Source organism: Pongo pygmaeus, chromosome 4 (genome assembly GCF_028885625.2).
Source record: "Pongo pygmaeus isolate AG05252 chromosome 4, NHGRI_mPonPyg2-v2.0_pri, whole genome shotgun sequence".
In the NCBI taxonomy this organism is placed as follows: Eukaryota; Metazoa; Chordata; class Mammalia; order Primates; family Hominidae; genus Pongo; species Pongo pygmaeus.
The window spans coordinates 67,763,974-67,777,994 of record NC_072377.2 but is presented as its reverse complement, the minus strand read 5'-3'; the positions used below and the strand labels follow the sequence as shown (position 1 = coordinate 67,777,994).

The following is a 14,021-nucleotide window of genomic DNA, read 5'->3' as shown; positions in this document are numbered from 1 at the left end:
GCACTCCAGCCTGGGCAACAAGAGCAAAACTCCATCCCAGAAAAAAAAAAAAAAAAGCCAGGCACAGTGGCTCACGCCTGTAATCCCAGCACTTTGGGAGGCCAAGGAGGGCAAATCACCTGAGGTCAAAGGTTCAAGACCAGCCTGACCAACATGGAGAAACCCCGTTTCTATAAAAATACAAAATTAACCAGGCATGGTGGCGTATGCCTGTAATCCCAGCTACTTGGGAGGCTGAGGCAGGAGAATCACTTGAACCCGGGAGGGAAGAGGATGCCGTGAGCTGAGATCGCACCATTGCACTCCATTCTGGGCAAAAAGAGTGAAACTCTGTCTCAAAAAACAAGAGAGATAAAGCTCCATGTGATGTGAATAATCTCAACTCAACATTAACCATTACTCAAAAAAAGTATTCATTATGTTAATCTAAATAATAATAATGACTACAATTATACTATGTCTCAGACCAAAAACAACTCAAATTCCCAAAGGTGACCTCTTAAACCTGGTATAGGAAAATCCCAAAGCCAAAAATGATGTAGAAGTATGTCCTTTGCTATAGAAAAACACTTATAAGTTTTTTTTTCTGAGATGGAGTCTCACTCCTGTTGCACTGACTGGAGTGCAGTGGCGCGATCTTGGCTCACTGCAACCTCCACCTCCCGGGTTCAAGCAATTCTCCTTCCTCAACCTCCCGAATAGCTGGGATTACAGGCATGCACCACCACGCCCGGCTAATTTTTGTATTTTTAGCAAAGACGGGTTTTCGCCGTGTTGGCCAAGTGGGTCTTGAACGCCTGACCTCAGGTGATCCACCTGCCTTGGCCTCCCAAAGTGCTAAGATTACCGGGGTGAGTCACTGCGACCAGCCAAGTATTTTTTAAAAAGGAATGCAGGCTGGGCGCAGTGGCTCACGCCTGTAATCCCAGCACTTGGGAGGCCAAGGTGGGCAGATTATTTGAGGTCAGGAGTTAGAGACCAGCCTGGCCAACATGGTGAAACTCTGTCTCTACTAAAAATACAAAAAATTAGCTAGGCGTGGTGGGGGGCACCTGTAATCCCAGCTACTCAGGAGGCTGAGGCAGGAGAATCGCTTGAACCTGGGAGGCAGAAGTTGCAGTGAGCTGAGATCACACCACTGCACTCCGGCCTGGGCAACAGAGCAAGACTCCACCTCAGGAAAAAAAAAAAAAAAGGAATGTACACTATACAGCCAATTTTAGAAAGTCATGCGTAAATACAAAAAAAAAGAAAAAAGATTACAAAGATAGTTGTGTAACTCACATTTATTCCTTCGAACCACTGGCAACTGGGTGCAAGTCCCTCTTTTGGGTCTCCATTACAAAACATGCACTTCTTTTACCACATTAATCACATCTGATCTTCACACTTTACATGTCCGCCTTCTATACTAGATTGAGTCTTGTCTTACGCCTAGAATCTAGCACAGTGCCTGGCAAAGCAGAAACTTCCTAACTTTCTACTGAGCAAATGAGTAAACGAATGGAAGTAATGTGAGAATATTGTGGAAGTTGGTGGATCTCACTCAGTCTATCTCAAATACACTTGGGAAAATAAGAAAAGTCAAGCTGCAGATGTCAATCCAAGTAGAAACGTCCTATAAGTACTCTGAATAACAGGACTAGAACATAAGCCTGAAATCATGTATACAAATACAGGAGTCTCCTGACTAGAATGGACAGCTAGGTAAGATCAAATGTACCTAGATAGTGAGTATAGGGGAAAAAGGAAGACTAAAACACAGCAGCTTTTTAATCTACTGTAAATATAATCTGTTCCATCTAAAAGAAATGTTATATCCCTCTAAGAAGAAAATTACAGGTAATAAAAATAAAGACATTCGGAGGCCGAGGTGGGAGGATCACTTGAGCCCAGGAGTTTGACATCAGCCAACAAAGCAAGACCCTGTCTCTACTTAAAAAAAAAAAAAAAAAAAAAAAAAAAACTGGGCCAGGCGCGGTCGCTCATGCCGTAATTCCAGCACTTTGGGAGGCCAAGGCAGGCGGATCAAAAGGTCAAGAGATTGAGACCATCCTGGCTAACACGGTGAAACCCCGTCTCTACTAAAAATACAAAAAAATTAGCCAAGCGTGGTAGCAGGCGCCTGTAGTCCCAGCTACTTAGGAGGCTAAGGCACGAGAATGGCGTGAACCTGGGAGGCGGAGCTTGCGGTGAGCCTAGATCCACTCCACTGCACTCCAGCCTGTGCGACAGAGCGAGACTCCGTCTCAAAAAAAAAAAAAAAAAAAAAAACTACGCACTTAATATTATTAATAAGGTATAGTTATTAATACACAAAAAGACAACAGTTAAGCAATGCCTATTGGTTTTTAAGGTCCAGCAGTAATTAAAATAAGAAATTCTAAAAGTGTTTTATATTTTAGCCTGAAAAAGCACAAGACTAATTATAGAGCATATTCATTTAAATAAGCGTAAGGAGAGTACAGATATTCAGGAGATTTTTTTTTTTTTTTTGAGATGAACTCTTGCTCTGTCGCCCAGGCTGGTGTGCAGTGGCGCAATCTCCGCTCACTGCAAGCTCTGCTTCCCGGGTTCACACCATTCTCCTGCCTCAGCCTCCCAAGTAGTTGGGACTACAGGCGCCCGCCACCATGCCTGGCTAATTTTTTGTATTTTTAGTAGAGACGGGATTTCACCGTGTTAGTCAGGATGGTCTCGATCTCCTGGTCTCGTGATTCGCCCGCCTTGGCCTCCCAAAGTGCTGAGATTACAAGCATAAGCCACCACGCCCAGCCTGCCGCCCCCCGCCCCCTTTTTTTTTTTTTTTTTTTTTGAGACGGAGTTTCGCTCTTGTTGCCCAGACTGGAGTACAATGGCATGACCTCAGCTCACTGCAACTTCCACCTCCTGAGTTCAAGCGATTCTCCTGCCTCGGCCTCATGAATAGCTGCAACTACAGGCGTGCGCCACCACACCTGGCTAATTTTGTATTTTCAGTAGAGATGGGGTTTCACCATGTCGGTCAGGCTGGTCTCAAGCTCCTGACCTCAGGTGATCCACCCGCCTCGGCCTTCCAAAGTGCTGGGATTACAGGAGTGAGCCACTGCACCCGGCCCTACTCAAGAGATTTTCTAAAGATTTATACTATGCCTAAAATTTACAAACATGATGCTAGGATTACATAAAGAATAAGATGTTTTCTTTAGTATCTTTTAAAATCAATCTTTTTTTCTTTACCATTCTGTTACTGAGCCAAACAGCCATCTTTTTTGTTATATTCAGGATAACAAGTCTGACTTTAAACAATTTCCCTTACAGTCATGAACAATATCTTCTTCAATTTAACAAACAACTCAAACTTTTTTAGCCAACAAGTTAAAATATATATGACAACTGCTATCATTTATTTTATTTTGCAAGATATAATAAACAATTTTGCTCTGATTCTATGAACTGGTCACAAATACTGAGTCAGTTTTTAACCCAACTGGAAGCTTTGTTGCCCTGACCAGAAGCTAAACCTCAAACACTAATCAGAGTTCTCAATTTCTCAGAAGAAAAGTATAAGGAAAGTGTTCAACACAAAAAGACTTCGATTCTGGCATTGAGAAAATAATTTTGATTAATTAGTCAAAAACTTTAAACTCCAATAAAGGTTTGTTTAAAGCACATATTGTTAATTAATTATACCATTTCCCATTACTTCCAAGAAAACATCAGATATGTTAAGAGAATGAAATTTTTAGATGAGAAAAGAAAACAATTTAAAGTGAAATACACGGTACACCTTACATTGATGCTGCAATGTGGAGACCTGAACAACTATGACAACACAAATTACCTGGGATAAGGATAAAGACAAAATATGAAAGAGTGCTACCTAGAGTCCTGATAGTAGATACTTTTAACATACTAAAACTGAAAATCATCACAGTTTTGCCTTCTGAGCAGATGCTACATATACCTAGCTTATTTTCATATTTATCAATAAATATTTATTTAACACCCTTAAGAAGTCATAAAGTAATAAGATAATGGCAAAGGCATCAGCAGCCAAACATTTGAATCTATTTCACTAAACTACCAATAAAACTAGGTTTTTAAAACAAATTAATGTTGTCTCATTTTATTAAAAAGAAAAGCAAACAATTTTAGAACAACTTACCAGCAACACTGAATAGAAACCTGGCTGTGTCTCCCACTGCTTCAACTGCTCCTCAGCTGGTTTTAACACAGCAGTATCCTGACTGGTGGCCTGTGTTAAGACCTGAAGAACAACAGTGCTGGCACTATTGAGATCCATGGAAACCTGGCAATGATAAGTTAACATACTTGAATGTGTATTATAAGTAATAAAAAATTAACGGTAAAATAAATGGAGACAAAAAGCTTTCATGTTCTGAATTACTCCCATTCATCTACTCCTTCATGTTCTGCCTATCTTTTCTAAGTATACCCATACTCATCCTTAAAATTCATAATCAAATTATTTTTGCTTAAATCAATTTATTCCTAAAAGAAACTCTCTTTCATTGTTCCATAAATAGAAGATAATAAATTGAGGGAGGGGAAATACACCCACAAACTTCAAAGTTTCTAAATTCTGAGTAAGTACCATTATGTGCCCAAGACTAAGCATAATGCCTTCTGTCTTCATTTTAAAAAGGAGATTAATAAGTGTTATAAAAGTATTAAACCATATAGTAAGTAGCACCTAACTATCCTTGACAAAATCAGAAGGAAGAAAAGAAAACTGTAAAAGAATTGCTTTGACTCATTAGTAAAGTACTCTCCAACATCATCTTACGTGCCACCAATGGTACATCTCCAAATCATTTTAAGAAACATACAAAATGAAATGCTATGGGGAAAAAAGCCAAACTGACCTATTAAACAAAAATCTAAAACCTAAGTCAGAAAGGATCTTAAGGGCTGGGTCATCTAATCCTATACCATGTAGCTGAAGCCATTCAACAAACACACAATTTCTTGATTTTGTTGAATTCTCCAGGATTCTGTTTCTAATTGCCCCCAAAATTGTATATACAATTCTATACTTAGCAAGTATATATAGTTATTCACAATATACACGTACAAAATATAAGGATTAAAATTGAAAGCTAAAAATATTGACAGAAAATAAGTCAAAGTTCTCAGTGCAGGGGTGACAGGGAATAGCGTTGTACTGTATTGATACAGCTTAGTGACAGTGGCTATCTCTGTGACTGAAGAATGTTCCAGACAGTAAAAGTCTGAAAGTTACTAGCCTATAAAGAATATAGCCAAAGCAAATGAATTCCTTTGTTAAAATAATTACAATTAAATTGCAGTGAAATGGCAAGATCCCAAATGTTGATTCAACAAGAAATCTGACCTAGATTATCTTTTAGGGAAAATCAACCATTTCAAAACCTATGTAAGTAAAGCAGGGCTAATCAAAAACACAAAAATTTCATTGTACCATCTTAAAAAGGGCCTAATAACTAGAATCTGAAAAATACCAACAGTTACTAATAGAGTTGGATTAAGATTTGATTTGATTTTGATTTATTTTTTGAGACAGAGTCTAGCTCTGTCGCCCAGGCTGGAGTGCAACAGCACAATCTCAACTCACTCCACCTCCCGGGTTCAAGCGATTCTCCTGCCTCAGCCTCCCCAGTATTTGGGATTACAGGCGCACACCACCAAGCCCAGCTAATTTTTGTATTTTTAGTAGAGACGGAGTTTCACCATGTTGGCCAGGCTAGTCTCAAACTCCTGACCCCAGGTGATCCGCCTGCCTCGGCCTCCCAAAGTGCTGGGATTACAGGCATGAGCCACCATGCCTGGCCAGATTGAGATTTTTTTTTTTTTTTTTGAGACAAGAGTCTTGCTCTGTTGCCCAGACTGGAGTGCAGTGGCACGATCTTGGCTCACTGCAACCTCTGCCTGCCAGGTCCTTGCCCTCCCAAAGTGCTGGGATTACAGGCGTGAGCCACCATGCACAGCCCAGATTAAGATTTTAAATTTCTAACACCCAGGCTGTAACACAGTGACGTGATCACTGCTCACGGCAGCCTCAATCTCAAGTGATCTTCCACCTCAGCCTCCTAAGTAGCTGGGAACACAGACATGCACCACCAGGCCCAGCTAATTTTTTTATTATTATTATTATTTTTGTAGAGACAAGGTCTCACTTTGTTGCCCAGACTGGTCTCAAACTTCTAGGCTCAAGCAATCCCTCCCCAAGTGCTGGGATTACAGGCATGAGCCATAGCATCTGGCCTAATTTTACATTTTCTAGCAGCCACGTTAAGTAGTAAAAAGAAGTATGTAAAATTAATCTTAATATATTATATATATTTTACTACAGCTGCTCATATATATATGTTTGTTTGTTTGTTTTTCTTGAGACAGCGTCTCACTCTGTTGCCTAGGCTACAGTGCAGTGGTGCAATCTCAGCTCATGGCAACCTCTGCCTCCCGGGTTCAAGTGATTCTCCAGTCTTAGCCTCCCAAGTAGCTGCGACTACAGGCGCAAGCCACCACGCCCAGCTAATTTCTGTATTTTTAGTAGAGACTGGGTTTCACCATATTGGCCAAGGTGGTCTCAAACTCCTGACCTCAAATGATCCGCCCACCTCGGCCTCCTGAAGTTCTGGCATTACAGGTGGAAGCCACTGCACCAGGCCTAATAGTGTATTTGACTCAATATATCCAAAATGTTATCATTGCAACATGTAACCAATATTTTTTAAATATACTGAGATATTTTACTTTTAATACTAAATCTTCAAAATCCTGTGTATATTTTACACTTAAAGCACATCTCATGGCCAGGTGTGGTGGCTCACACCTGTTAATCCCAGCACTTTGGGAGGCTGAGGTGGACAGATCGCCTGAGCCCAGGACTTCAAGACCCACCTGGGCAACAGAGCAAAATCCCGTCTCTACAGAAAATACAAAAATTACCCAGGTGTGGTGTGCACTTGTAGTCCCAGCTACTAAGGAGGCTAAGGTGGGAGGATCACCTGAGCCCAGGGAGGTCTAGGATACAGTGAGCTGTGATCACGCCACTGCACTCCAGCCTGGGCAACAGAGAAACCCTGTCTCAAAACAAACAAACAAACAAACAAAAAAGACTGACTGCAATTGAGTGTGTCACTTTAGACTGGGTATTCAGTGAAGGCTTCTGAGAAGTGACATTTATGAGAGACGTGAATGACAAGAGAAACCCATGCAAAGATCAGAAGGCAGAGCTTCAGACAGGGAAACTAGAAAAAAGGCCTTGCGATTAGAAACAAACTTAAGAAGGCCAACATTACTGACACTTAGTGAGAAAAGGGGAAAGTGGCGGAAAATGAAGTTGGAGAAAAGGGCAGGAACAAATGGGGCAAAATAAGGTGTCTAGGCTTTCCATATAGGTATAAAAATAGACGCAGGATAGGAAGAATATAAACATACTGATATCAACATATGAAAGGAAAAAAGCTCTACCAGAACTCATCCTCATCCCACCCCCTCCACCAAAGAAATAAAGATAAAAGTCACAGCCTTGCTTTGGACTATTCCTAAAAAAATCACTGACTACTGCCAACCCTCAAAGCAATTTTCCCCTAGAGCAAAGATTGTGCAGAGAACATAAATGCACACAGCAAAGCAATCCTTACCCTCACCATTTTTCCTGTTCTAGTGGAATCTGCTAGAGTTTCCCATCCCTGCCTCCTTCCAGTATCTGCCCCATCCAGGTCCTCCCCTTGCTTTGATCCCTGCTCCTAAGAAGCCCATCCAGTCTGGCGGGGAAGAGCTCAGTTCATACATTTTTGAGGCACCTATTTTGTGCCAGACACTGCAGTAGTTGTTAGGATAAGAATCAGAACAGTCTCTGTTGTCTACCCAAAATCTGTGGGCTACTGGGGTGAGAGGCAGAGGAAGCTATTCTTATTGTTAAAACAAATTGTGAAAAGTACATTTCTACCATACCAGTTGGCACCCAGAGTATATCTCCCACACAGAACCAATATGAGTGGTTCATCTAAATGGGTAAAAACCCAAAGCCCAAAGGTATACAAATGTTGCCTATAGTTGGAAACATGAAAGTGCTCATTAAAAGAAACAAGTAAACAAAAGAAAACTCAGCATCTTTACCTGCTACTAACAGATTTATCAGACCTGCAGTGACTTCAATTTCAGCCATACATAACAATTTTCTTCAGAATATTTGTATTATCTGTGTTTGTCATTAGTTCTAGGGCATTTCACACATACAATAACCCCAGCAAGCCTACTAAATGCCAACACATTAAGTAGATTGACTTTAAAAAAAAAAAAAAACAAAAAGGTGCCAAAATTAGAGTAAAAACCGAAGAAGAGTGTTTCAAAATAAAAAGGGTTCCCACAGTGAAATAATTTATTCAGGCATGGGTAAATAACCCATGCTAAAACCATTAAATGAAAGAACAGTTGTTGGGGAACAGAATGTTCCCAGTGTGTCCAAGTATCACTCCACAGATTACTTGCTAATTGTAATGAAGAAACAAATCTTTAAAATAAAGAAATCCATCATCAGTCGCCAGCTTAGCCAACAGAGTAAATTCGGTTATCAACAATAGCAACACAACTTGACCTTAAGTGCCTCCTGATATGATGAAATACGCAGCCCACAGCCTCGCCTCTGAAACTTCAAAAATGGTCAACATTAATCTAATCAAGACTGGGCCTAACTTCCAGTTTAAAAGAATTAGAAGAGAAAGAATATTTCTGGAATGATGACGTAAGTAGCTCCACAGACCCTCTCCTCAGGGATACAACCCTAACTGGTGAAAATTATAAAAAGCTCAAAGTCTCCAGAAAATGTCTTAACTGCATACAGCAAATACAGAAACATCTATGCGACAAATATTACTAAATCTTGGAAGGCTTTTGAGCCACAAACCCAGCCCTACCCCACAATGTGAAGAAGCTCTACTCCAGGGACATATAGCCAAGAACACAGGGCTCTCTCTCACCCTAACTCCCAGCCAAGGGCTACGGTTTCTCCCCAGAATGGGTAGCCAGCCAGCCAGCATTTCTCATACACCCCAGCTATATGCTACAGAAATTCTATACCAGGCAAACACAGCTAGAGGTCTAGGGCTCTCTTCTTCCATCCAGGCACCACTCCTGGGGCAGAAGCTCTACCACAGGGCAGCAGGCAAAGAATAGTGAGCCTCTATCACGCCCACAACAGCTTGCTCAAAGAGCAGAGGTACCACACCAGGATAAATAAAGTACCTAACTCAAGTTTGGCCGTTTGCCACTCAGCAGTCAAAGTATGGTGTGGTAAAAGGAAAGCAGCTTTTACTTAAGTGTTAGTAAATGGGAAAATAGCCCAGCTCAAGCCTCAAAGGAACCATTTCATTTTTTTTTGGGCTGAGTGAAGGGGTTTAAGAAGAAAAACTTGGTATAAGAAACATACAGGAGTGGTGCAGCAGGGTACAGGTCTGCATGCCTTATGTATGTTTGTATGTATGTATGTTCGTATGTATGTATGTATGTATGTGAGTCTTGCTCTGTCACCCAGGCTGGAGTGCAGTGGTGCGATCTCAGCTCACTGCAACCTCTGCCTCCTGGGCTCAAGTGATTCTGGTGCCTCAGCCTCCTAAGTAGCTGGGATTATAGGCGTGCACCACCAAGCCTGGCTAACTTTTATATTTTTAATAGAGCTGGGGTTTTGCCATGATGGCCAGACTGGTCTCAAACTCCTGGCCTCAAGTAATTCGCCTACCTCAGCCTCCCAAAGTGCTGGGAATACAGGTGTGAGCCACTGCGCCTGGTCTGCATGCCTTGTTTCAATGGCTATCTTGAGTAAGCCGGTGGTACAGCTGGCATCATCTTGACTTTAGCCTGGTGGTGGTAGACTATCTGTAACTCCTCCTAAGCAGGAGGATTCCACAGCTGAGTCTCTATGCCTGATTTGTTTTAAAATTAGCCCCTGGAAAAATCGCTTGAACTCAGGAGGTAGAGGCTACAGTGAGCCGAGATCACCCCACTGCACTCCAACCTGGGTGACAGAGCAAGACTTCGTCTCAGACAAACAAACAACAAAAAATAGCCCCTGGAATTTCTAAGCAAGCGCACAATTAGATAAGTGAGTACTGTGCACAGAAGTGCCTGGTGGGAAAGGAAGGAAAATGAAGAGTTTTAAAATACACTGTAAGGCCCAGATGTGGTAGCTCACGCCTGTAATGCCAGCACTTTGGGAGGTCGAGGTGGGCGGATCACTTGGGGCCAGGAGTTCAAGACCAGCCTGGCCAACATAGCAAACCCCATCTCTACTAAAAATATAAAAAATTAGCCAGGCATACCGTGGCACATGCCTGTAGTCCCAGCTACTCAGGAGGTTGAGGCACAAGAATCACTTGAATCCAGGGGGCGGAGGTTGCAGTGAGGAGAGCGCAGCACTGCACTGCAGCCTGGGTGACAGAGGAGACTGTCTCAAAAAACAAAATAAGGCCAGGCACGGTGGCTCACGTGGCTCACACCTGTAATAGCACTTTTGGAGGGTGAGGCGGGAGGATCACCTGAGGTCAGGAGTTCAAGAACAGCCTGGCCAACACGGTGAAACCCCGTTTCTACTAAAATTCAAAAAATTAGCCAGACGTGATGGTGCACGCCTGTAATCCCAGCTACTCGGGAGGCTGAGGCAGGGGAATCGTGTGAACTTGGGAGGCAGAGGTTGCAGTCAGCCAAGATTACGCCACTAGACTCCAGCCTGGTGACAGAACAAGGCTCTGTCTCAAAAAAAAAAAAAAAAAATTAAGTAATTAAATTAAATTAAATACATTGCTAAACTACTTTCTGAGATTAAGGGGCCTGGCATGGTGGCTCTCACCTGTAATCCCAGCATGTTGGGAGGCTGAGGCAAGCAGTTTGCCTGAGCTCAGGAGTTCAAGACCAGCCTGGGTAACATGGCGAAAACCCATCTCTACCAAAAATAGAAAAAGTTAGTCAGGTGTGATGGCACACGCCTGTGGTCCCTGCTACTTGGGAGGCTGAGGTGAGAGGACTGCTTGAGCCCTGGAGGTCAAGGCCCACTACTACTGCTATAATCAAAAAGATAATGATCTGATCAATGGTGTCCAGCTGTTTAAAAAAAGATGATGAGGCATCAGTAAGGAGAAACTGCAACCCTCATGCATTGCTGGTGCAAATGTAAAATGGCCACTTTGGAAAAGTCTGGCAGTTCCTTAAAATGTTAAACACAGAATAACATATAACATAGCAATTCTACCTTTGGACATATACTCAAGAGAAATGAATATGTCCATACGAAAACTCGTATATAGATATTCACTGCAACATTATTCATAATAGCCAAAAACTGACAACTCAAATATCCATCATGTGATGAATGGGTAAATAAAATGAGTATTTCAGCCATGTGCAGCGGCTCATGCCTATAATCCCAGCACTTTGGGAGGCCAAGGTGGGCAGATCCCGAGGTCCAGAGTTCGAGACCAGCTTGGCCGACATGGTGAAAACCCATCTCTACTAAAAATATAAAAATCAGGCCAGGCGCAGTGGCTCATTCCTGTAATCCCAGTACTTCGGGAAGCTGAGGCAGGAGGATCACAAGCTCAGGAGATCGAGACCAGCCTGGCTGACATGGTGAAACCCCAACTCTACTAAAAATACAAAAAATTAGCTGGGTGTGGTGGCACATGCCTGTAGTCCCAGCTACTCGGGAGGCTGAGGCAGGAGAATCACTTGAACCCGGGAGGTGGAGGTTGCAATGAGCCAAGATCGCACCACTGCACTCCAGCCTTGACGACAGAGCGAGACTGTCTCAAAAAAAAAAAAAATATATATATATACACAAACACACACACACACACACACACACACACACACACACACAAATCAGCCGGGCGTGGTGGTGTGCGCCTGTAATTCCAGTTACTCGGGAGGCTAAGGCACGAGAATCACTGGAACCCAGGAGGCAGAAGTTGCAGTGAGCCGAGATCACGCCACTGCACTCCAGCCTGGGCCACACAGTGAGACTCTGTCTCAAAAACGAAAATTAAATTAAATTAAAATAAATAAAATAAAATAAAATGTGGTATTTCCATACAATGAAGTATTATTTCACCTAAAAAGGAATGAAATCCTGTAACATACTAAAGCATGAATGAGCCTTGAAAACATCACCCGAAGCGGAAGAAGCCGGTCACATAAAACCACAAGCTGCATGATTCCCATTTATATGAAATATGAAGAACAGGCAAATTTATAACACAAAAAAGTAGATTAAGTGGTTCCCTAGGCTGGAGAATTGGGGGAAAATGTGGAGCAACTGCTATTTGGGACGATGAAAATGTTCTAAAACTGACTGTAATGATGGTGGCACAACTCTGTGAATATACTAAAAATTATTGAATTGTACACCCTTTTCAGTGGGTGAATTACACGGACTGTAAATTACAGCTCAATAAAGCTGTTTTTTTTTTAAGTGCTTTCATTATGTAAATGTCAAAATCCACAAGAGATAGCCATGTGCAGTGGCGCAAGCGTAATCTCGGCACTTCGGGAGGTTTAGGCAGGAGGACAGCTTCAGCCCAGGAGTTCGAGGCCAGCCGGGGCAGCACAGCAAGACCTCAACTCTACAAAAAAATAAAAAACAAAAAATTTAGCCAGGAGTAGTGGCACAAACCTGTAGTCCCAGCTAGCTACTCAGGAGGTTGAGTGTGGAGGAGCCCAGGAGTCCGACTTGCAGTGAGCTAAGACTGTGCCACTGCACTCTAGCCCGGGCGACAAAGTGAGACCCTGTCTCTAACAAAAAAATGTTTTTAATTGTGACTTATGTGTTTTTTAAATGTGACTTATAGCCAGGCGGGGGGGCTCACACTTGTAATCCCAGCACTTTGGGAGGCTGAGGCGGGTGGATCACGAGATCAGGAGTTCAAGACCAGCCTGACCAACATGGTGAAACTCTGTCTCTACTAAAAATACAAAAATTAGCCAGGTGTAGTGGCGTGCATCTGTAATCCTAGCTACTCAGGAGGCTGAGACAGGAGAATCCCTTGAACCAGGGAGGCGGAGGTTGCAGTGAGCTGAGATCACACCACAGCACTCCAGCCTGGGCGACACAGTGAGATTCCGCCTCAAAAAAATAAATAAATAAAATGTGACTTATATAGGCCAGGCATGGTGGCTCACACCTGCAATCTCAGCACTTTAGGAGGCCAAGATGGGAGGATCACTTGAGCTCAGGAGTTCAAGATCAGCCTGGGTAACATAATGAGACCCTGTCTCTGTAAAGAAAAAAAAAGCGTCTACAGTTTCAACAACAATTGATGTTAACTCAGGGCCAAAAAGATCAAGAAATTAAAGCAAGGTGAAAGAACGTAAGACTTCTGGCATAAGACAAGGAGGTTCCAAAGATACTAGTGTGTACTACAACATCTGGATTCAAATGAGTACTGCAACATCTGGATTCATTTCAGTTTCTCAGCAGAAGTCTTTGGCAGTTTAGACAAGAAAATTCTTTTCTGTGCATGCATTACAGGTTGTTTAGCATCTCCGTCCCTGCACACTATACGTTATTAACACCTTAAACAGATTGACTACAGATGCTTCCATATATTTCCCAAATACCTTCAGCTAAAAGAACCACCAGGGCTACTGATGTATTCCCTATGACACGAGCCCCCAACCTTCTTGGTACCAGGGACTGGTTTCGTGGAAGACAATTTTTCCACAGATGGGGCGGGGCAGTGCAAGAGGGGTAAAGGGCAGGTGAGGATGGTTTCTGGATGAAACGTTCCACCGCAGATCATCAGGCATTAGTGAGATTCTCATAAGGAGTATGCAACCTAGATCCTTTGCACATGCAGTTCACAACAGGGTTTGCACTTTTATGAGGATCTAATGCTGCTGCTGATGTGATAGGAGGTGGAACTCAGGTAGTAATGCTCACTCTCCACCCACTGCTCACCTCCTGCAATGTGGCCCAGTTTCTAGCAGGCCACGGACTGACTGATACTGGTCCATGGCCTGACGGCTGGGGACACCTGCCCTAT

At 42.7% G+C, this 14,021-nt stretch overlaps 1 protein-coding gene across 5 annotated transcripts in view; it reads right to left on the bottom strand.

The window, feature by feature from the left end:
• The window catches only part of IPO11 (importin 11), a 220,575-nt gene that overhangs the window by 192,111 nt on the left and 14,443 nt on the right, over positions 1 to 14,021 (bottom strand). For all 5 annotated transcript variants that reach the window (XM_063664841.1, XM_054488214.2, XM_063664844.1 and 2 more), the window contains exon 2: positions 4,148 to 4,291. In XM_063664841.1, coding sequence (XP_063520911.1) covers positions 4,148 to 4,285 — 138 coding nt within the window. In that variant the 5' untranslated portion in view covers positions 4,286 to 4,291. The remainder of the gene's footprint in view (positions 1 to 4,147; positions 4,292 to 14,021) is intronic.